This window comes from Stenella coeruleoalba (genome assembly GCF_951394435.1).
Source record: "Stenella coeruleoalba genome assembly, chromosome: X".
Taxonomy (NCBI): domain Eukaryota; kingdom Metazoa; phylum Chordata; class Mammalia; order Artiodactyla; family Delphinidae; genus Stenella; species Stenella coeruleoalba.
Genome location: NC_137152.1, coordinates 89,410,353 through 89,435,996, shown reverse-complemented (window position 1 = coordinate 89,435,996; position 25,644 = coordinate 89,410,353). Strand labels below are relative to the sequence as shown.

Genomic DNA, 25,644 nt, shown 5'->3' with positions numbered 1-25,644 from the left:
CTAGAAGAAGAAGAGGAGACAGACAAAATAGCTGAAGGCATAATAGCTAAGAATGTTCAGAAACCTGAAGAACGACATGTACCCACAGTCTCTCAAACAGAATAAGCCAGAACAAATAAACATTGAAACAAACCCTAGTAAAATTGCAGAACGCCAAAGACAAAGAGAAGATCTTAAAACCAATCAGAAAGAAAAGAGATTACTTTCCAAGGAGTGAAAGTTAAGACTGACCAATGACTTTTCAAGGCAACAGTGGAAGACAGAATATAGTAAAATTACATCTTCACCGTGCTGGGAGAAAAATAATTATGAACCAAGAATTTTATATCCAGTGAAAATATCTTTCAAGAATGAAGAAGGAATACAAACATTTTTAGGCAAAGAAAAACTAAGAGGGTTTGTCATCAGCAGATCATCTCTAAAGGGAATTCTAAAGAATATAATTCCAGCAAAGGCAAACTAATGTCAAATAGACACAATACAAAATAATGAGCAAAGAAAGTGGTAATTATGTAGGTAAATCTAAATGAACATTTTTTTTCATAAAATAATAATGTCTTGTATTATTTTTAAAAGAAAAGCTAAAATAATACAGAATTAAAATACATGACAACATAAGCATATAAGTTGAGGGTGATGAATAGAGTTAAAATATTATAAGGTCCACATGCAGAAGAATCAGGTTGTAACCCCATTTCTCAGCGTATACACTCCTATGGATAGACCCAAGGGTAAAAAAGAACAAAAACAAAAACATGTCTACACAAAAAGTTACACATCAATGTTCATAGCAGCATTATTCACAACAGCCATAAAGTGGAAACAATCCAAATGTCTACCAACAGGTGAATGGATAAAAAACAATATGGCATATCCATACAATTGAATTTTATTAGTCAGTATAAAGAAACGGAATATTAATAGATGCTACAACATGGATGAATCTTCAAAACATTATGCTAATGGATATATGTACATGTATAACTGATTCACTTTGCTGTACACCTGAAACTAACACAACATTGTAAATCAACTATGCTCCAATAAAAATTTTTCAAACATTATGCTAAGGGAAAGAAGCCAGACACAGAAGGACAAATATTTTATGATTCCATTAATAGGAAATGTCCAGAACAGGCCAATCTACAGAGATAGATATTAGATCAGTTGTTACTTAGGGCTGGGGGCGGGCAGGAGTTGGGGAGCGCTGTAAGGGGACAGAGAGATGATAGCTAAGCAGTTACACTTTCCTTTTGGGGTTGATAAAAATGTTCTAAAAATTAATTGTAGTGACGGTTGCACGATTCTGTGAATATACTAAAAAACTTTACATTCTACACTTTAAATGAGTGAATTTTATGTTATGTGAATAAACTCAGTAAAACTATGACCAAAAAAATGTTATAAGATCCTTGTATTATTTGAGAGAAAAAGTCTGACTGACTCTAGAACTGGGTATTTATGTTAACATTGGTAGGATAAACATTAAAAAAAACAATAACTGAAATAGTGTGTATAACTTCTAAACTAGTAAAGGGAAAATATCCAATAAATCCCCCCAAAAGGCTAGACTGAAGGGGAAAAAAAAAGACAAAATGCTCCAACCTGGAGTTTACAACCTGTATCAAATGGTGGCAGACCAAGTGACATCCAGCAGTCACATCTGTGCTAAGAAGCAGACTCTCCTCTGTGTGCCGGAGGTTGGGACGAGTGGAGGCTCACGCTCTACCCAACCCCCTTCATCAGCAGGGTCCCTGGAGAAACAAACTCCTTATGGAAGGCCTGGACCCTCCAAGAAAATACCACCTCGGGATGAGACAGCTTCCTTTGGTCACCAGGGATCAAAATTATTCCTCCAATGAGTTGAGGCCTATAGGTCTTAGGTTCTAAAGGAGAATAAGTAATTTTGCGCTGAGAGGTCATCTGAATTGTGACACACAAACTAGTTTGAACTATTAAAAGAGTGTAATGGCTGGATGACTTGTACACGTAGCCCAGTAATCCCCGGCTGCTTCAATAAGAGCCAGGAGTGCACCTCGTGTATGCCATCATAGACAGGGTCCCTGCATCTCCCTCTAGGTCAGCCTGTTGTCACAGGACACGTATTTGTGCTGTAGTTATTCCACGTATTGGAGCTGACTGATGGGAATGCTGTCTAGCCCCTGACCAGAGGAGGTGGGTGCTCCCCCAGTTCTGGCTGGACGGTGGGGATCCTAGCTCTCCCGCTACCCTTGCCTCCCTGGTCCTTCTTCCCTCCTGCACTGGCATTGCAGGGCAGGGGAAGTAAAACTGAATCACATCTGGAACGACTCTTCTTGCCTAAGGGCCTACTCAGTTAAAGGAAAAAGAATCTTCCCTGGTTCCACCTTTGGAACTAAGAGTTTAGTCTTTAACCACATGAAAGCAGCCTGCCAGGATAAAGTTCCAGGCCGTATTTTACAATGGACAGCTCTGGCCCTGCGTCTGCCAACAGCAACCCCCCTGGTCTCTGCTCCGCAGAGCAAGTCGCCATCCCTTTGCTCAAGATTGGAAACAGAACAGGGCCCATCCCTTTGGCCCAAGTTGCAGCTGGCTTCTGGCTTAGCTTGGAGAGCAGGAAAACAGCAGCTACATACAGTGAATGTGGTTCGATACCCAAATGGGAGCGGCCCAATTCTTCTGACACAGTCTAGATCACCTACAAATTAGCCCTCTTTGTCATCGGCTACACACGCGCACGCACACACACATCCCTAAAGCCCTCTTCATCAATTACCGTATCCACTGGTTGCGTTTCAGTGTGCCTCGGGAAAATGGAAGTGGAGAGCAGTATTCATGGCTACTTGGAAACAAATCCTGGAAATCAGAAAGTTACGGATAAACCCCTTTCCCGGCCAAAGATGTCCTGGTGGCTCCTGGAGTCACCAGTCTGTACCTGTCACAGGGCAGGGAGCTGCTGTGAATCCGCGAGTTGTGGGTTTCTCCTGCTTTGAGACTCACTGCCCTCGAAGGAGGAGAGGGGTGGGCTCTGGATCAGCAGGGGGAGGGAAACAGCATTCTCCCCACCCTCCTGTCAGCTGGACCTCTGCTCCCATGGGACGGTCCCCACAGAGGGCAGCCTGTGAGTCAGACCAGAAGCAGGGAGGAACCAGGCAGCTTCTGGAAGATTCATGGTCTTCTCTTCCTCTCCATTCACCCTCCAAATAGCCATTTCTAAGTGGCTGTCGTCTTAAAAAAAAGCATACTCCTTGGTCTATATGGACATGTTCCGCTTCTTATAGCCCCCCTCTATATCTCCCCGCCCCCGCCTATTTTGGGCCAACATAATTTACAATTCCCAGAAATGCCTGAGAAGCAGCGTATGCACTTCTGGTGCCAAGCCTGACCGGTTTTACAGATTTTCATTTAGCAGGTGTCTGTTGCTAGATCAGCAGCAGCTGCTAATTGCTTTTCCTCCCTCGAACCTTCAGACAGAATGAAACATCTGGTGTTCTCTCACTTTGGGTTAAAATCAGATACCTTATCACCCCTCCTTTGGGTTCCATTTTTATTAAAAAAGCTCTCAGCTGATGCCTGGAACAGGCAGCAGAGAGCAAGCCCGCCCCAGAAGCAGGGGAATGATTCTAAGGGCAACCCAGCAGGATGAGGCTGCCTTCCATTCCCAGACCTCAGGCACAGATGCAGGGTAGCTCGTGCACCAGTCCCCACAAGGTGGAGCTTTAAGCCCATGGCCGCCCAGGTTACTTGGGGCTTCATTTCTTGAGCAAGGAATCTGTTCCAAAGCTGACACCCTATGTCCCAGCCCGCTCGCCTCTCTCTTTAATATGCACATGCGTCTACCGCCATGAACGGGAAGCTCAGGGGGAATAAACTATATATGCCAGTGTTCTGTAGCTTTTTCAGCCACCTTTTGGTTTGGGTTTTTTTTTTCCCCCCCAAAAAAAAATCTGTTGGCAAGGCCCCAAATCTGCTTCTTGATTCTAAGCCAAAACCACTCTTAAAGGTACCTTAATAGCAACTCAGATATTTTACATTATTAATAAATAATAATCTTAGCTAAACTTTATTGAGCACTTACTATTTTTTTTTTTCCAGGAAAACAAGGTTCATCATACTCATAGGTCAGAAATAGGAGGCACCCACGCCATGCAGAGCCACACGGGGAAGCACCAGTGTTGGTCAGGAGGCAAAGGGACAGGAGCGAGGGGAGAGCCTAGGCCATGGCCTTTATGAGTTTCTGCATTTCTGCAGGACAGGCAAGGCAGGGCAGGGTAACAAGTTAGGACTGCTTAGTTTGAATAATTACAGTAGGCTCTAAGCGATACGGGTGGTCTCTGGTTGCCTGGTACCTGGTCCTGGGATGATTAAGGCAGAGGAATATTGCTTCCAGGGGGGTAAGGGCCAGGTAGTACAGGTATGGCTCTGGATTGGTGAGTTTTGAGCATTTACTATTGTGCATCAGGCATTGTGGTAAGCACTTTACATGCATTACCTTATTGAAGATTTAGGAATTATTAAGATAGTCCTCATTTTACAATATGAAACAGGCTCAGAGAAGGGCTATTGATGTTGTGGAAGCAACACTGGAACTGTGTTCTGGCTGGCTTAGAAACCTGTGCTCCGCTGACTGGGTATTTGATAATATTAAGGAATTACTGATAACGATTATAGATATGATAATGGAATTGTGATTATATTTTTTTATATATATATATATATATATATATCCTTATATTTTAAAGATGTATAATGAAATATCCATAGTTAAAATTACATGAAATTTCCCTTAAAATCATCCAGGTATAAGAGTGAGTGGTGGGAGGATGGGGGGGGAAGCAGTTTGAGGTAGAATAAGGCGTATTGATTAAAAAAACATTGGCTATGAGTTGATAATTGTTGAAACTGGGTAATGGATGCACTCGGATAATTTTCTTTTTCTACTTTTACATATGTCTCCATTTTCTTTAATATAAAATTACAGATCTATAGAATTATACACATACTATCCACTGCATTTTAGAACCTCCTGACTTAAGATTTTCCCTGCCCCAAACTTCTTTGCTGGCTCAGCTCCTCTGGCCTGCTCCTACCATCAAAGTTTCCTCAGCTGGTACCAGTGCAGTACTGGGACTCAGAAGTGACCACCCTCCCCTTGGACTTATAAACCCTCAGTTTGTCTTCAAGTCTCCAGTCACTTTACTCAAGGTCCTAGGTGCGTGGGACATAAAGGGAGGCTGGGAGGACAGCTGCTTTGGGAAATAGTTTGGCAGTTCCTCAAAAGGTTAAACGCGGAGTTACCGTATGACCCAGCAATTCCACTTCTAGGTATATACCCCAAAGCAGTCAAACAGATACATTTACAGAAATATTGACGGCAGCACTATTCACAATAGCCAAAAGGTGGAAACAACCCAAATGTCCACCAGTGGATGAATGGATAAACAAAATGTGACACAACCAACAGGACCTACAGTATAGCACAAGGGACTACACTCGATATTTTGTAATGATCGATAAGGGAAAAGAATCTGAAAAACTGAAGCACTGTACTGTACACTTGAAGCTAGCACAACATTGTAAATCATCTATACTCCAATCTTCTAAAAATGTGGTATATTGTACAAAGGAATATTATTCAGCCATAAAAAGGAATGAAGTACTGATACACGCAACAACCTGGATGCACTTGAAAACTTTATGCTACGTGAAATAAGTCAGTCAGAAGAGGCTACATATTATGTGATTCCATTTACATGAGATGTCCACAACAGGAGATTAGTGGTTGAGAGAGAGAAAGGAGATTAATGGTTGCCAGGGTCTAGGGAGGGGAGAGCAGAGAGGTCACTAATGCTTTTTTGGGGAATTATGAAAATATTCTAAAATTAAATAGTGGTAATGGTTGACAACTCTGTAATAGACTAAAATTAAACATTGAATTGTACACTTTAAAAGGATAAATTTGTATTATGTAAATTATATCTCAATTAAACTCCCCTCAAAAAATGATTAAAGGGAGAAAGAAATAGGCAAGGATTCATTTGTGGAGTGCTTTTAAATGTTCAAAGCTCTTTGCTAACTCTTCTTTGTTATCTTTTGTTGTCTGCTATCTTTTCTTCCATAACACATCTGTGAGGTAGATGTCACTAAGCCCATTTGACACACGGGGAAACTGAAGCTTGATGAGGTGAAATGAACTTGGTCAGAGCCCCAAATCCCAGTCAGCAGTAGCTGCACCCTGGAATTGCCTGGGGTGCTTTTTGAAAAGCTTTACGTCTTGAAATTGGCTCTGGTCTTGGAATTAGCTCTGGTGATTCTATGGTACAGCCACGGTTGAGAACCACTGGTCCACAGACTGGAGAGAGTGAACTCGCCCACTAGCTAAGGCTTTTACTGCATAAAGAAACACTGCTTGGGGGTGTGGCTCAAGGTTGAGCGAGAAGTGTTGGTTGGACGAGCCAGAGGCTGTGCCTTCTAATCGCTTTTTAGGAATAGAACCAAAAGGCAAAGAACTATTAAGCTCCGGAGGCAGAGGCTACTGCCTGCCATTCTCATTCACGGCTGCCACCTTCCCTATGGGTTGGGGGGCTTGGGCGTCCCTGACAAACCCAAAGGTCTTGATGTTTCATTCAAATGGGAAGAAACACCAGGTGTGGGCCTAATTCACCTGTCATGAGGGAGGAGAGGGAGCTGGCCAGTTCCCTAATCAAACAGGCTGTCTGGGAAACAAATGCAAAAAAAAAAAAAAAAAAAACCAAAGGTGCTATTAGTCAATGTGGAAAAGAAATCCTGCCAGGGAATTTTAATCTCACTCGGCAAGGCTAATTCTGAAACAAAGCCCACTTCACTTCACCATCACCCAACCAGGAAGCTGGGGCCAAGGCCCTGAAGGCTAACATCAAATAGAACATGCCAATAGGAACACGCCTCAATTTCTAAGATAATGTTAGGAATAGTAGTAACGACGACAGCATCTGATACTTACTAAACACTTACTATGTGCCGGACACCGGGCTAAGTGCTTACCCCACATATCTCAATTCATCTGAGCACCAATCTACAGATAAGAAAATGATATATATGGAATCTAAGAAAAAAAATGTCATGAAGAACCTAGGGGTAAGACAGGAATAAAGACACAGACCTACTAGACAGTGGACCTGAGGATATGGGGAGGGGGAAGAGTAAGCTGTGACAAAGTGAGAGAGTGGCATGGACATATATACACTACCAAACGTAAGGTAGATAGCTAGTGGGAAGCAGCCGCATAGCTCAGGGAGATCAGCTCCAGGGAGATCAGCTCAGTGCTTTGTGACCACCTAGAGGGGTGGGATAGGGAGGGTGGGAGGGAGGGAGACGCAAGAGGGAAGAGATATGGGGACATATGTGTATGTATAACTGATTCACTTTGTTATAAAGCAGAACCTAACACACCATTGTAAAGCAATTATACTCCAATGAAGATGTTAAAAAAAAAACTTAAAAGCTTAAGAAAATGAGGTCACAGAAGTTTGTAGCTTACCCAAGGTCACATGAATAAAGGCAGAGGAGCCAGCCACAAAAGCAAGGACAGGCTGGCTCCAGGGCCAGCAACTTGACCACTACATTATGCTAACTCTTAACAACCAGGCAGAGACAAGAAGACCTTGAGAATACGCTGCAAACAATGTGAACAGTTGTTACTGCTCAATGTTTTCTGTTCTATTTTGGTGTTTTCCTGTATTTTCTTTTTTTTCCATTATGAATATATTACTTCTGTAAAGAAAACATTTATACAATTGTAACGGCAGAGGCACAAAAGCCTCATGCTTTGTGTTTTTTTTTTTCTCGTTAAAACATTGAAAAACAACCACTTTTGCATTGGTGGTGATTATTTTTCTATTTCTACTTTTCTGTATTTCACAAATTTTCTTCAGTAAATATGTCTTCAGCTGTAATCAGGAAAACGTCATTATTTTATTAATTTTTTTTAAATATCATTATTTTGAGTGGTTTAAGAAATAATTCACCTGGGAAAAATATCATCTATCGTCCCTCTGTCTTCATACCTAAGATTTTATCCTGGACATGTGTGTGAAAGATCCCTGGAATTTCTCTGAGCAAGACAGAGGTTCGAGTTGACTGACTAATTCACTTACACTCTCTGTGGATACCTACCATGTGCTGGGTGCCCTGCAGGGGACAGATACCACAAAAGACACTATCCCTGCCCGAAGACACTAGTTATGATGCAGTGCTGAGAGCCTGGCAACAGGCTGAATATACAGTCCAACCAAACTATGGAATGCTAAGCAGCTATTGGAAAAGAATGAGCTACATCCATACCTGAAGAGATTACAGATTCTACTGTTAGGTTAAAGGAAAATACTCCGGAGGGATGTTTATAGTGCAATGCCAGTAGTGCGAGAAACCTAGACCCAAACAAACCAACAACCCTAGAAATGCGAACATCTTTATCTGCATTTACGAGCAAAAGAAAAATGTGGCAACATATACACAACTTACCCATGGGGGGACAGGATTGAAAGTTGATGGGGTTAAAAGATTGGCTTTCTCTTTATACTCATCTGTTTAAATGGTTTCTCAAGGAGCGTATATTATTTTTGCAAAAAAAAAAAAAATTCTTGAAAGTATAATCGATCCTCCAAATCTCTAATGGATATTGTATAAAATTTCTGCGAAGATTTGACTTGGATTAATACTTGAAAATCAATCTTATCAATTAGGAAAGAGGAGGAAGGAAGCCCATGAGGTTTGGTATCAGAAAGACAGAAGTTCTCAGGCCAGTTCTGTCCATTCCTGTGTGTCCCTGGGCAAGTTATTTAAACTTTCTAAGGCTTATCTGTAAAATGGAGACACTAATGAAACCGAGCGCAGTCATCAGCTAGATTCCTTAACCCATAACTTGCTTAATAAATAATATTCTGTCACCTGCCTTCACCGACCAAGCTCGCCTTAACTATTCTTACAAACTGTATACCCTCCAAGCTGCATGAAGCTTAAAGATTATATCACAAGACTCCTTTCACCACCCCCTACGGAGGTGTTAAGTTGTTTTTCAGGAACGTGGAACTAGTCTTGCCCAGTTGAAACTGGTCGAGACCGCCAACCACTCAACTGGGCCTGAGAGTACCTGATGCATAACCTTTTGATATCAGAGGGCCAAAAACTCCACCCTCAGATCATGCTAAGGTCACCATTTTTCTGAACATGCAGTCCATGAAGAAGCATGTAACTCAGATACACGTGCACAGAACACAGATTACTTCACCTTCTTGCCACCAATCATTTTACCCCAGGCCTCAGACCACCCTCTTTCCTTGTCCCATTAATATCCTGAGCCCCTCGCCTCGTGGGAGGTGGATTTGAGATCTGTTCTCCTTGCTTGGCTGCCTTGTGAATACATTTTTCTCTGTGGCAAACCTCAGCATCTCAGCATTTGGCTTGCTGCGCGTCAGGCAAATGAACCTGGCTCAGTAACACTAATACCCACCTCGCAGGGTTTCTGTGAAGACCAAAGACTAATAATTAACAACTGATGCTGCTTGAGGGCTTCCTATCCGCCAGGCGCTCTGCTGCGTGCTTTACACATGTTAACTGATTTAATGCTTTGAACAGCTTTAGGAGGGAGGCACCCCCATATCAGAGATGAGAGCACGGAAGCCCATTCAAGTTAAGTAACTTGGCCAAGTTCCCTTCCTCCCTCCCTCTCTCTTACACACACACACAGGCACACACACACACACACACACACACACACGAGTAGCACAGCCAGGGTATGAACCTACAGAATCTGATCCCTGAGTCCATACTCTTAACAACTACACTAGGGTGACATATTTGTATTCGTGAAAGCTTTTGTGGTTGCAAAGTGCCATCTACTTGCAAGGAATTCTTAGCAGTGGTGGAAAAGATAAGAAATACACATAAAATCTAAACACTACAAGGGCTAGAAGATGTGACAGAAGCGGTGTCACAGGATGTCTTCTGGTGATTGGCAAATAAGGGGCAAAGTCTATATATACGAACTGGAGTTCATGACTCTCCATCCTGCTCTTCAGACTCTCAGTGAGGAGTTTACTGGTTCCTACCTCCATGCCTCTGGCCCCGGCATTCCTTTGGTTGAACTACCTCCTTCCTCTGCAATCTGCATGCACATTCTAATAGCGCTTCAAGGTTTGGTTCAGGCTTTACTTCTCCATGAAGCCTTTCTGGACCACCGCATCCAACGACCTCTCCAGGAGACAATGCATTAGAGTGCAAAGTCCTCGGGTTTAGCTTTAGTACCTACAAACCATGTAACCCTGAGCAAGTCATTTAGCTTCTTTGAACTTCAGTTTCCTCATAGGTAAAATCGGGTTCTTGTGAGAATTAAATAAGAACATCCATAAATTGCCTGGCACATGGTAGGTGCTCAAAAAATGCTGCTAATGTTAATCCTTTTCCCATTTTCTTAGAGGTCGGAACAACTGCAATTTAGCGATTGAGCCTGAATTGCCTTGCAATTTTCCTTTTTCACCATTTGACTCTAACATTGCCATCACCTCTCAGGCACTTATGCCTCATCTTTCTAACTAAACTGCAAGTTCCTTCAAGGCCAGGAATGTATTCTGGTTGCTTTTGCATCTCCAGCAGCATACGGCACAATACTTAACACAGAAAAGTGCTCAATAAAAATCTGGACTGACTGGTACGGCTGGGCTGTATTCATGGAGGATGTAAGACCCTCAGAGGTTAATCTTGAAGTACAGGCAGCAATTAGACATATTCTAGGGTAGGCCCTAGAATTTGGTGGAAGCCCAGGCCTTCTCACCACCTTCCGCATCCCTGCACACTTGGCATTCATCTGATCAGAAACACGCTGGTGTTTGTAGAAGGTTGAGGTGCAATTTTGCCCAAATCAATTCTTCAGAAAGCTAAGGCCTCTTTTGAAAGCAAGCTTTTTCTATTTTAAGTACTATTAAGAAAGCAAAGGGAATTATAGTTTTATTTCTTTGAGCTTAAATAAGAAAAAGAAATCAGATAGCTAAAAATTACATTAACTTATCGGTCACATGACTTAAAAAAAAAGCCCTCAAAATTATCCTAAAATGTCTTGTATTTGTAATGTACAATTTTTCTGTTTCAAAAATAAACTCTCAAAAATGCAAAAAAAAAAAAAAAAAAAAAAAAAGAAGCAAAGGGATGTTCTGTCCGTAGTTCAGGTCCAAAACCCCAAACTATAACTTTTTAAAATAGCTCAATTTCCCACTCACAGAAATAACTTTTCTAGGTCAATTAGCATGTTTCAATATGCCAATCAGCAGAGTGAGAGCCGATCTGCATTGGTGACAGCAAAGTTTTCCCAGAAGCCCACACGGGTACAAGGTGTGCCGGCGGCAGTTACATCCCAAGAACATTGAAATAATGATTGTGGATGGGGAGTAGTCACCCCAGTAATGAAAAAATCTAACCTCTTCCACTCAGTCTGAGAGTTAGGAACATTCAGGAGAACCATCTAACAGAGAAAAAGAACTGGGTAAAAGGGGAGGGGTGGTAAAGGAGGAGAAAAGGAACTAATGTAACAGATCAACATGGATACACAATAATGGGCAATTTTGATAATGAAATAATAATATACTTGAGGCTTTGAGCCTTGAAGAAGAAAGGAGCTCGATGAAAAGAATCATTATTCTTCTTCTCCTTATTATTCTAGTAGAAGACAGCTGGCTGCAAACGTAAATACTGGCCAGGCCAGAGTCTCTGGTCTGAGAAGGGGGCTGATACAGTGTCTTATGTTTCTTTTCTGTTTCCAATCTCCCTTGCTCAGAACACATCGCATTTATAAGAAACTGTCATGGGCATTTCAGGGCAAAAGGCACAGGTCTGGGGATGCAGCTTGGGCCCAGTGCCTCATTCTGAGGACCAGACCACCAGCTTTGCAAGGTAAGAGCTATAACTGAAAAGCTAATATGCAGGCAAGTTCCATAGGCCCCCTACTTAACTGCCTCCCCCCCCGCCGCCTCTTGGCTTGCACTTTCCAGAAGGTGGTTTAGCCTGGCATGGATGATATTCTTTGCAAAGTCCTAGGCATAGATAAGGAACCCCATCACCATCAGACCAAAAAGCCACTGGCTATAACAAGGAGCTCACAAAATAGGCAGCTCATCTATTCTCCAAGCCATGGACTACTGACAGCTTGGGCTGGGGGGATCTTAACATGGGATCCATGGATGGGCTTATGGGCAAAAGGGGCAGGAGGTGGCAGTCTGTGTCCCCCCTGAAATTGTATGCAAACCTGTCTCTGCGCATCTGGGAAGAGGCTCTATGGTCCTCATCAACTTATCAAAGAAGCCTATGACCCAACACTTTTAGATGGAGAGAAGCTAAGCAGCATCTCCAGCATCTTGACTCACTAGTATTCAAACTCACACTGGATTTCAATCAGACAACAGGAAAAGGGCTCTGAAGTCTGAGTCAGGAGACCTGGGTTCGAGGCGCACCCACCTTGGCTTTTTAGGCAAGTCATTTATCCATCTAAGTTCCCCCTCTAGAAGGTTAGACCAGACAAGCTTTCAGCTCTCTGCTGATCTAATAATAGTTCTGTGATGCATTTCCCCTCCTTCCCTCCAAGAAACAAAAGGGAAATCGCCCTTGAGACACTTCATCTGAAGCCAGAAAGAGACCTACTCTGAAATCCTGGAGGCAAAGAGCACTTACTTGTAATATGGGCCATTGGAATACACGTTCCTTCTTCTAAGGTGTCAGCTTCTAAGATGAAGAACCAGGAGGAAGTTGGATCTGGGTATTCTCTAGCTGGTCTGCAAACCCCAGTGCCAATGAGGCACAGGACAGAGTACTACAGCACATGGAAATTCACTGATGACCCAAATCCTTTAGCTGACTGTGGCAACTTCCTCCAACTCCCTCACTCTCTGTCTTTATATATGTGAGTGTATGTATGTCTGTGTTACTGGAATACACACCAATTAGTTCATTCTACTTTCCTTGTTTCCTCATTATAGCTAATTAGGAAAAAAAGGATTAAAAAGATCAAGGGCCAAGAAGGAAGGAAGGGCAAAAGAGAAGTCAAAAGCTGACTTCCTGCCTAACTGGATCATCAGGCTTAAAGAGTTGCCTACCTTCCTGTGTCTTATTTTAAGTCAAACAAGAGGTCTGAGTTCAAATAAGGGGTTGCAAAGCAAAAAGTCTGGAAAGCCAGGGTAACCCAGGAGTGGTCCCAACCACTTAAAATAACCAGACCAAGACCAAAGCCAGTTGTCAAGACATATGCAAATGCAGCCACCATTGTGAGCTTTTATCGGCTTCAGTTTAGAAAAAGAGGACCAAGATTATTTACCAGAGTGATTGGAATCGCTAGTGAAGAGAGAGCTCATCAAAGAAATCTCAATGTTAAGGAAAGTTACTTGGACATTCTTGATAAGCTGGCTGGCTATAGCTTGACATTTATTTGGAAAGTATTAGGTGTCATAACAAATATAATAGAAAATCTGCCATTAGAGAGGGGAAGAAGGGCAGAGAGGGAAAGGGAGGGAGGGAAGGAAGGAAGGAAGGAAGGGAGGGAGGGAGGGAGGGAGGGAGGGAGGGAGGGAGGGAGGGAGGGAGGAAGGGAGGAATTTCTACTGATATATATATAATAGGCACCTAGAAAAGTATAACCATCATAAGGGTATACATGAGTATCTGTGGAGAGGGAGTGACTAAATCCTCGGAGAGAGTGAAGTGTAGCTGTGGTTGTAGGAGCTGAGGCTTAGTCTCCACTCCCAACTCTGCCACTTAGAATTTGTGTGTCTCCCTGAATGTCAGTTTCTTCTACAACAAGAGGCCATAATACTTGCCCTCACCCAGCTTAATATCTACGTTACACAATTGTTATTGGAAAAGACCTTGTATACTATAAAATGCTATCCAAAGAGGAAGGGTTATCATTATGAGATTTAAAGTATGATCTTAATGCATGAGGCAAATTTAAGTCATGAAAACAGAAAGCAGTAGGAAGGATTTCACAGGTGATTTCTTTCCCTGAGCTTTCTAACCCAGCCTGCTAATTCCTCTGCAGTCCCACATATGGGAGTCTGAGGACAGGGTCCAGCCACTCCTATAGCTTCTGCTTCCCTCTGCACTGGTTCATCACCCAGCCACCTGCCACAGGGGGATTCTACCTGCTAGCCACTGGGGGGATGTGTGGGCCAGACTGCCCTGTGGGTTTGGAGGAACAGGGAAGAAATCCAGTTCTTGCCCAAAGGGGCCTTTGGCAAAGCAGATTATTCTGGACCAATGTGGCCGAGTCCACACTAGAGGCCCTTAGGACACCTAGAAGCCTCTGTCGAATGGGTGGGGCCCCCTTTCTCTTCACCAAACCCTTCCAAGAGCCTCTGTAGGCTTTTTTGGTCCGTTTTGGTTCTGGCCTAAACCCTTATTAAAGCCCTAAGAGTTCCACACAATACTCTCGGCCCCATCAAGCCCCACTGTACCCAAACAGGGCTGCATCAGACCTCAACATTGCATGTGTAGATATTTAAAAACTTACACGGAGGGGGAAGGGGTAGAAACTACTATGTGTAAAATAAACAAGCTCTAAGGACACACTGCACAGCACAGAGAATATAGCCAATATTTCATAATAACTTTAAATGGAGATGAATCTATAAAAATATTGAATCACTATGTTGTACACCTGAAACTGATATAATATCGTAAATCAGCTATACTTTAATAAAAATAATTTAAAAAATTAAAACTCACACGGGCACATGAGCTAAGGATGAGCAAGCAAATACCGTTTTGTATGTTGCTGGTATGTTCCTAGAAGAGGTTACTTACCAGCCGCGTATTTACCACAGGAAACAGCAGGGCAAGAAGAGCTCCATTCAACATGTGCATCTGTAGCCTGGAGAGGAAAAGAGATAAAGTGCAGGTCACACCCTGACTCTGATGCAGAGGCAGACGAAACTGTGTCAGCTTATGCCATGGCAGATGGGAGAGCATGTAAACAAGTGGCTCTCTGTGTAAAATGGCACTGGCGTTGGCACACACGCATAAATAAATGAAAAGCAGCATCTTTTGCATTAACTGAAATATTCTGAAGAGCACCACCGCCACCTCAAAATCCCCCAACCACTTTGTGAACACGCTTTGGTTACAACACTTCATTGCATAATGAGCTCTGGGCTCCCTAAACATGCGGTCAGTCCCAATCTCAGCTCCAACTGCTGCGGATCAGGCAGCATTACAAAGGGGAACTGCGGGAGCCAGGTGTTATTACACTAGTGTGTTATTACAGTAGAGACCTGTTTCTTAAAGCAAGGCTGCTTATTTCCACAGCCATGCCCAAGGCTTCTCCCCAGACAGAGACCTGGGCATAAAAAGGCTAGCTAATACAACCCAGGGAGCCAACTGCAGCGTTTGCAAATGAGCTCTCCCACCTTCTTAGAAACACCTTCAGGGGCTGCTGCGGGAGGTGGGGAGGGCAGAAGTGGCAGCCTTCCAAACTTTCCTTCATCTATTTTACATACTGGGTTCTGTGATTTAAAAGCAAAACACAAAAGAAAAAAGAGACAGAGACAAGAAAACCACGGGTCTCCAGCATCGGGTAGGGATACCCGTTTCCCAAGTCCAGACTTGTTAAAACCCACACTAGGAACCCTTTGTAAGGGGGTTCCTGATTGGCTCAAGAACAAGCAAGTCAGGAAAAAATTCTGCTTGTGTGAGCTGTGGGCATGGAGTTAAGCAGCTTCCTTCATCCAGGCAAGTGGTCCTTTACTACTGAGGGAGAAGCAAAGAATGACAGTCTGTTCCTCCTGGAGAAAAGCTAATTTGACGGGTCACGTACAACCATCGCTGAGTCAACGTGGCTTCTGGACCTCAAGCTCACTCTCGCGCTCTCTCACACCCACACTCACAGCAGCCTCGTGATACCAGGATCTCTGTTATGCCCTGACTGGGACCTAGAAGAACTTAAGCTCTTCTCTTGGCGCTCACAGACGTGTGCCTAAGACTAACAGAAATGTTGTAAGGAGCCCCAAGGGAACAGCACACAAGCCCCAAGGCTGCTGTTTGTTTCTTTCTGCTGCTTGTTGTTACCAATGCTGCGATGAGGGTGATGATGTGCACTTAACATATTCCAGGCAAGTATCAAATTAACTGCTTTAGGTAAATTCTCTCGCCGAATTTTTACAGCAATCTTATGAGATGGGTACAATTAGTGTTTGCATTTTGTGGATGAGGAAACCAGGCTCAGAAAAGTGAAGTGACTTTGTCAGTGTCACACAGAGGACAGTAGAGCCACAATGCCAACCCAGGTTTATCCGACTCCAGACCCCTCTCACTGTCTTGTATCAGAGCCTGACTCCCTTCCTCCATTGCAAATACGACCTCAGGTAGAGAGTCACAGATGCTCCGTTTTCTTTCCTTTTGGTCACAGGAGTCTCTCTTACCACCTCCTTGGAGGTACACCAATGCAACGTCCCTCCCTGGGTTGGCCAGACTACCATGCTTTCACAACAGCATCCTTCTAGGGGGCACCCCATGCTCTCAGAAACTGACTGTTAAAAACTCTGGCTCGAGCCTCAATGCCTGGAGCAGGGCTCATTAACAGCCGTTCCAGGGCTGGGGTGAAGTAACGTTTGGCCTAACTCTGCCCCCGGACCCTCCTAAGTGACAGCCATAGCAGAAACACTCGCCCTGGGAGAGGAAACATCTCACTGATAGTCGAGGTAAAGCTGAACTCTAGTGCCAGGCTTTGCCACTGACCTTAAAAGAATGCTGGCATTTACACAAGGCCGAGTAGATATTTGGGCAACAAAAGTTAAATCTTGAGGATAATGGAACTGATCCCAAAGGCCCACGGAAGGCCAGAGATAAAGAAGATAAAAGCCAACATCAAGATTCAAAATAACCAATAAATTCCTAGATAAAGATAAGCCTTGTTCTGGGTCCTCAAAATTCAGTTCCACAAGCTACATACAGGCCAAAGGGTGAATTATACTTAATATATAAAAGGGTCTTGCATATCACTAATTATAAAAAATATCTAACATATATTGAGCACTTCCATGTGCCAATCACTGGACTAAGTATTCAAATACATCATCTCATTTAATCCTCACAGTTTTTATTATAATCAGTATCATTTTCAATTTCACAGCTAAGAAAACCAAAGCACTAAGTGATTAAGTGACTTGCCCAAGATCAAACAGATAATAAATAAGTGGCAGAGGGAGAAGTCACACTCACCAAGTTTCAAGACCGTGTTTTTGCTGCTGTACCCTGCACTTCAAATCCATGATATGAACGTTACACGTGTTGCGTGCGTGTGCGTGTGCGTGTGTGTGTGTATGTCAGACAACAGACCAGGTAGGAAAAAAGGTTCTGGGATGCCCATGGGACAGGGAAGGTCATGCCTAAGAGCGACGGAACCCCTAGTGTGTTCTGCCCCAATTACACAGCTTCACTGGCCTCTACAGACCCAGGGCACAGCCCAACAGGTAAATGACTGACCACATCAGAGGCAAAGGCTTTTGCTTTTGCTTTATACCACCTCCAGCCTGCCACTCAGATTTCTATTGGGTATTGGAAATAGAAAATGAACCACTAGAAAATCCAGTGAGAGTTCCTTCATCTGTACAATGGGAATAATAACAGTACCAACTCACAGAATTATGATAAGGAGTTGATATGTATAAAGTGCTTAAAAAAGTACATGGCATACAGTAAGACTCAGATACATGTTTCTTAAATAAATGGTGAAGAGCTCACCTAAAAGCCTCATATTAAAAGGCGAGAGGGATCATGAACCATGGAGGAAAGTCGAACTGTTTTAAAAATTCGAAGTGTGAGGAGATCGAGAGAGAACAAAAGGACAGACTGAAGGCCAGAACCAAAGAGTAGAGCTTGGAGATGGACTCCAGGTCAGTTCGTCACACTTATAAATCTTCTTCTTGCTGGCTAGAACACTTGGCCATTACCACTGTCACAAATATTCTGTCAGCTTTTTTTGTTTCTGTGTAGGATACTGTACTAAGTTACCTTAGTTGGTAACAACCTGGGGCAATATGGCGAGTGTTATGGGCTTGATTCTCTTTCAGGTCAGTTAATTTCATTAAATTTAGTCCACACACATTAGTCCCTTAGTGTGTGTCTAATATCGTTCCTGGTGCTATAGAGAAAAGGAGATCAATATAATTAAGACCTAGTATTTGCCTTCAAGAAGCTGACAATCGTATTGAGAAGCCGACAATCGTATTGAGAAGCCAAGAAATAAAATAACTAGAGGAAATGTATTATAATGGTTAAGAACTTGGTTTGGAATCAAACCTACATTCAAATCCCAGCTCTACCATTTACTGGCTGAGTTGACTCTGGACAAACCACTTAAAATATGTGATTCAGAAACTTCCCTGGTGGTCCAGTGGTTAAGACTCTGCGCTTCCACTGCAGGGGGCATGGGTTTGATCCCCGGTCAGGGAACTAAGATCCTGCATGCCCCACGGCATGGCCAAATAAATAAATAAATAATAAAATTTTCAAAAATAAAGAAAAATATCTGTGACTCTGTCTCCTCAGTAATAAAATGGGGCTAATAACAGTATCAACTAAAAGAGTTGTTGAGAGAATTTAATGAGGTAAGACCATGTAAAGTGATCAACATAGTGCCTAGGACATAGTAAGCACTCAATACATGATAACTATTATAATCCTTAATAAAGCAAGGTAAAGGAATATCACATTATTATTCACAATGACAAATGAAGTTATTAAAAAACCCTCATCAAATGACATATTTGAATTTAGCACTTGATTATAACCAAGAATCAAAAGACATGGAACAGATAAAGTTCTCTGAGTGCCTGGAAAGGAAAATTCATAGAACGAAATTCCCAAAGGAAATTATAAAATATTTTGAACTGGACAAAAATTAAAATACGATATGCCCAAATGGGTGAGATGCTTATAACATGAAATTCTTATATTAGGAAAAAAGTATGGTCTCAAAGCAGTAACCCAAGATTCCACCTTCAGAATCCAAAAACAAGAAGAGCAAAATAAACCCAAAGCAAGCAGAAAGAATGAAATAATAAAGAGCAGAAATCAATGAAAGTAAAAACAAAAACAACAGAGAAAAATCAATGAAATCAAAAGCTTGCCTTTGAAAAAGGCAATATAATTGAGAAACCACTAGGCAGAATGACATGGATAAAAAGAGAATGCAAAAGTTATCAATATCAGGAAGGAAAGAAGGGATATCACTACAGTCCCTCAGGAATTAAAAGGATAATAAGGATATACTATGAATATTTCTATGCACATAATTCAAGAACTTAGAACAAAATGGAGAATTTCCTCTAAAACCGCAAACCACTAAAACTCACCAAAGATGAAATAGATAACCTGCACAGTCCAAACCTTGCCATTTGTGACAACATGGATGGACCTTGAGGGGATCATGCTGAGTGAGGTAAGTCAGAAAGAGAAAGACAAATTACTGCATGGTCTCAATTATATGTAGAATCTAAAACAAACAAATAAACAAAATAACAAACTCATAGATTCGAAGAACAGACTGGTGGTTGCCGGAGGGCAGGGGGTTGGGGGTGGGTGAAACGGGTGAAGGTGGTCAAAAGGTACAAACTTCCAGTTATAAAAGAAATAAGTCATGGGGATGTAATGTACAGCGTGGTGATGACAGGTATCGTACTGTATTATTTGAAAGTTGCTAAGAGGGCATATCTTAAAAATTCTCATCATAAGAAAAAAATATGCAACTATCTGTGGTGATGGATATTAACCAGACTTATTGTGGTGATCATTTCACAATATATACAAATATCAAATCATTATGTTATATACCTGAAAGTAATATAATGTTATATGTCAAGTATATCTCAAAAAAAAAGAATCTGTAAAAAAAAAAATCTGTAAAAAAAAAGAATCTGTAAAAAAAAAATCTGTAAAAAAAAAAGAATCTGTAAAAAAAAAATCTTCTGAATAAGACTCAGATGGCTTCAGTGATCAATTCTACCAAGTATTTATACAACCTGGTCCAGAAAATACAACAGAAGCAAAGCATTTCTCAACTCATTTTATGAGGCTATTATTACCCAGATACAAAACCTGGGGGGCAGGGGGAGGGGAGGTGGGAGGAGGAGGAAGAAGAGGAGGAGGTGGAAAACTAAAACTAAACCAATATCCCTCATGAACACAGACCCTAAAACCCTCAGTAAAATGTTAGCAAATCTAATGCAGCAGTATAAAAAGAACACTACTCTACGACTAAGTGGGGTTTGTCCTGGTAATGAAAGGTTGGCTCAGTATCTGAAATTCAATTAATGAATTCTACCAAATTAACTGTGTCAAGAATAAAAAAGTATATGATCATATCAACTGATACAGAAAAGGCATTTGTCAAAATTCAACATCTATTTATGATAACAAAAATACCAACAAACTAGCAATAGGAGGGAACTTCCTCAACCTGATAAAGGACATCTAAAAATTACTATGCCCAAAATCATACTTAATGATACCGAATGCTCTCCCCATTAACATCAGGATCAAGATGAGGGTGCCCACTCTCAGCACTCCAATTCGACACCATGCCAGTAGTCTTAGCCAGTGAAATAAGGTAACAAAAATAATAGAGATTGGAAAGGAAGAAATAATACTAGCTCTGTTTGCAAAGAATTATTATATTTATAGAAAATCCCAAGGAATCAACAGGAAAGTTCCTAAAACTAATATATGATTTTAGCAAGGCTTCAGGATTGCAAGGTCAACACACAAACATCAATAACATTTCTACACAATAGTGGTGTAAAACTGGAAACCAATCTTTTTAAAATATATACTATTTACATTATCTTCCCCAAAACTGTAATACTTAGGTATAAATCTAACAATATATGTACAGAATCTGTACACTGAGAACTGCAAAAGGCTGATTAAAGAAATCAGAGATCTAACAAATAAAAAGACATACCATGTTCAAGGATTAAAGGGCTCATCATAAGAAAGATGTCAATTCTCGCCAAAATTATCTATAGATTCAATGCAATTCTGATCAAAATCTCAGCAGGATATTTTGTAGATACAGGCAAACTGACTCTACAATGTATATGAAAGGGCAAAGAAAGAATAGCTAAAATAATTTTGAAAACGTAGAAGGTAGATGAAAGAATCACACTACCTGACTGTAAGTCTTATTATATAAAATTATAGCAATCAAAACAATGCAATCTGGCCAAGAAAAGACATATTAAACGATGAAACAGAATAGCCCAGAAATAGACCCACACTGATAGATTTTGATTTGATTTGATTTTTCATCAGATTTGGAGGCCAGAAGGCAGTGGGGCAATGGGCAGATATATATTCAAAATGCTAAACAGGGGCTTCCCTGGTGGCGCAGTGGTTGGGAGTCCGCCTGCCGATGCAGGGGACACGGGTTCATGCCCCGGTTTGGGAAGATCCCACATGCCGCAGAGCCATGGCCGCTGAGCCTGCGCTTCAGGAGCCTGTGCTCCGCAGCGGGAGAGGCCACAACAGTGAGGCCCACGTACCGAAGAAAAAAAAAAAAAAAAACAAAGTGCTAAACAGGTGTGTGTTGGAGGGGGGTGCTTGTCAACCAAGAATCCTATATCCAACAAAGCTATCCTCCAAAATTGAGAGAGAAATTAAAGACATTTCCAGAAAAGCAAAAACTAAGGGAGTTTGTTATGACTTGACCTGCCCTGCAAGAAATGCTAAAGGAAGTCCTGCAGGCTGAAATGAAAGAACACCAGACAGTAACCCAAAGCTGCATGAAGAAATAAAGGTCTCAGTAAAGGAAAATACATGGGCAATTATAAAAGCTAGTACTAGTGTAACAGCAGTTTGTAACTCTAATTTTGTCTACATGATTTAAGAGATTAATACATTTTTAAAAACACAATTATTAGTCTAAAAGTTAGTGTTACTTTAACTTTGGTTTGTAATTCCACATTTTGTTTTCTACATAATTTAAGAGACTAATGCATTTATCTAGATTAAGTTTGGAGGCATACATGTATAAAGATATAATTTTGTGACATCACTAACTGAAAGGGGTAGGGATGAAACCGTTAAAGGAGCAGAGTTTTGTATATTATTGAAATTAAGCTAATAAATTCAATATAAAATGTTATAACTTTAGGATGCTAAATGTAATCCCCATGATAACCACCAAGAAAATTGTTGGAGAATATATGCAAAAAGAAATGATTAGAGTATTAAATTGTTACACTACCAAAAAAAATCAGCTAAACACAAGAGAGGACACTAATGCAGGGAATGAGTGACAGAAAGTTATAAAGCATATAGAAAACAAATAGCAAAATGACAGAAGCCCCTGCTTATTAGTACTAACTTTAAATGTAAATGGATTAAACTCTCCAATCAAAAGACAGAGATTGGCAGAAAGGATTAAAAAGAAAATATGATCCAACTGTATGCTGTCTACAAGAGACGCACTTTAGATCCAAAGACAGAAGTAGGTTGAAAGTGAAAGGATAGAAAAAGATATTCCATGCAAATGGTAACCAAGAGAGCAGAGGTGGCTATAATAATATCAGACAAAATAAACCATCAATCAAAAGAGTTTACAGGACTTCCCTGGTGGCGCAGTGGTTAACAATCCACCTGCCAGTGCAAGGGACACAGGTTTGATCTCTGGTCTGGGAAGACCTCACATGCCACGGAGCAACTAAGCCCGTGCGCCACAACTACTAAGTCTGCACTCTAGAGCCCACGCACCACAACTACTGAAGCCCGCATGCTCTAGGGCCCGCACACCACAACTACTGAGCCTGCGTGCTGCAACTATTGAAGCCCGCGCACCTAGAGCCCATGCTCTGCAACAAGAGAAGCCACCGCAATGAGAAGCCCGCGCACCGCAACAAAGAGTTGCCCCCACTTGCCACAACTAGAGAAAGCCTGCGTACTGCAACGAAGACCCAACACAGCCAAAAAATAAATAAAAAATTATAAATAAATAAATAAATGTCTGCCCAAATAAAAAGAGTTTATAAGACAAGGAAGAAAATTATTTACTAGTAAAGGGTTCAATACAGCAGAAGATATGACAATTATAAACATGTTGGTACCTGGTAACAGACCATCAAAATATCTGAAGAAAAAATGACCAAGTTGATGGTAGAAATAGACAATTCTACAATAATTGTTGGAGACTTCAATACTCTACTCTCAGTAACAGATAGAACAGTCAGACAGAAGAAAAGCAAGAAATTAGAGGACTTGAACAGCACAAGAAACCAACTAGATCTAACAAACATATAGAGAACACTTTACGCAACAACAACAACAAAATTCACATTCTCTCAAGTGCATTTGGGACATTTCCCAGATAGACCATATGTTAGGTGGCAAACTAAGCTTCAACAGATGTTAAAAGATAGATATTACACAAAATATCTTCTCTAACCATAACAGGATGAAGTTAGAAATCATTAACAGAAGTACAGTTGACCCTTGAACAACACGGGCAGGGGATGGTTTAGGAGCACCAATACCCCAAGCAGCAGATATCTGCATATAACTCTATAGTTGGCCCTCCATATCCGAAGTTCCATGTTCACAGATTTAACCAACCGCAGATTGTACAGTACTGTAGTATTTATTGAAAAAAATCTGTGTATAAGTGGACCCATGCAGTACAAACCCATGCTGTTCAAGGGTCAACTGAAAAATGGGAAAATTCACAAATCTGTGAAAATTAAATACATTCTTAAACAATCAATGGATCAAAAAAGAAATCACAAGGGTAAGTAGAAAATAAAATGCAAATCAAAATCATAATAAGATACTATCTCACACCATTAGAACGACTACTATCCAAAACAGAAAACAACAAATGTTGGCAAAGATATGGACAAATTGGAACTCTTATACACTGTTGGTGGGAATGTAAAATGGTACAGCTGCTGTGTAAAACAGTATGGCAGTTCTTCAAAAAATTAAAAATAGAATTACTATATGATCCAGCAATTCCAATTCTGGGCATATACCCAAAAGAATTGAAAGCAGGGGTTCTCTGGGATATTTGTACACTGATGTTCATAGCAGCATTATTTACAATAGCTAAAACATGGAAGCAACCCAAGTGTCCATCAACAGGTGAATGGAGAAACAAAATATGCTATATACATACAATGAAATGTCACTCTGCCTTAGACATTGTGACACATGCTACAACATGGATGAACCTTGAGGACATTTTGCTAAGTGAAGTAAGCCAGTCACAAAAGAACAAATACTGTATGATTCCACTTGTATGAGGTACCTATCTAGAGTAGTCAAAATCGTAAAGACAGAAATGCTGGTTGCCAGGGACTGGAGATAGGAGGTAATGGGATTTATTGCTTAATGGGTACAGAGTTTCAGTTTTTGCAAAATGAAAAGAGTTCTGGAGATGGATGGTGGTGACGGTTGCACAGCAACATAAATGTACTTAATGCCACTGACCCCGTACACTTTAAAAATGGTTAAGATGTTACATTTTATGTTGTGTATTTTATCATAATAAAAAAAGATCTCATAGAACTGTATGCCAAAAGGTCAGCTCTACTGTATGATAATTAAATAAAATTCAAAAATACATGAGAAGCAAAACACTCAACTCTCCCAGCCTCAGCTTTTCACCTACAAAATAAGTGATCCTAGATTCTAAGCCTTTTAAATAGTGCTTTTTCCCTCTAGTTTTAACACTAAAATTTTCCAACATACAGAAAAGTATAAAAATAATATAAAAGGAACCTCTGCGTCCAGCATCCCACTTTAATAAATTTGAACATTACTGATTTAGTTGAAGTTCCATGTAACCTTCCTGAATACCATTCATCTCCTCGACTCCCTAACCAGATGGAGCCTTTATCTGAAGGAGTTCGAGTCTTTCCTATGTTTTTTTTTTTTCTTTGCGGTACACGGGCCTCTCACTGTTGTGGCCTCTCCCGTTGCGGAGCACAGGCTCCGGACGCGCAGGCTCAGCGGCCATGGCTTACGGGCCCAGCCGCTCCGCGGCATGTGGGATCTTCCCGGACCGGGGCACGAACCCGTGTCCCCTGCATCGGCAGGCGGACTCTCAACCACTGTGCCACCAGGGAACCCCCTTCCTATGTTTTTATACATTATTACATTTGTATATACCCACAAACTATATACATTGTTGTTTCATGTCTATCCCATTAAATAAATGATAAATGATATACTCTGTGTGTGTGCGTGTGTGTGCGTGTGTGTGTACACATGCATATCCATCCCCTTCTGCAAATTACGTTTCATTCAACATGGCTTCTTCTAATTGTCCATGTTAACACACTTAGTCTGTTTTTCACTGCTGTATATTATTCAATTATATGAATATATTAGAAGTTATTTATACATTGTCATGTTGATTGAAGTCTGGATCGACTTTTTTCCCTTCAGCCAGGAACTACGTTAAGATTTGCTTTCTGTAATTTGTATTATAAAAACAATAGATATATTTCTATCATCCCAGAGCCTAGGGTCCTTCCACTCTACTCCCGTTTCCGTAAGCCCTTGGTCTCAGAGTATATACGTTTTGCCTGCTGTGTGAGGCCCCACAGCACAAGCCTGTCATGTAGCAGGGAATGCAGTTAGGATCTTACGTCTTTGAAC

At 41.3% G+C, this 25,644-nt stretch overlaps 1 protein-coding gene across 8 annotated transcripts in view; it reads right to left on the bottom strand.

Moving 5' to 3' along the window:
• TMEM164 (transmembrane protein 164) overlaps nucleotides 1-25,644 on the bottom strand; it is a 161,324-nt gene that overhangs the window by 49,152 nt on the left and 86,528 nt on the right. For 7 of the 8 annotated variants that reach the window (XR_013825783.1, XM_079911249.1, XM_079911252.1 and 4 more), the window contains one exon: nucleotides 14,800-14,866. Coding sequence is in view for 6 of the 8 variants with exons in the window: in XM_079911249.1 (XP_079767375.1) it covers nucleotides 14,800-14,866 (67 nt within the window). In the remaining 2 variants the exon portion in view is untranslated. Of the gene's footprint in view, nucleotides 1-14,649; nucleotides 14,867-25,644 lie in introns of those variants that run through there. The other variant, XR_013825784.1, reaches the window with a different exon arrangement.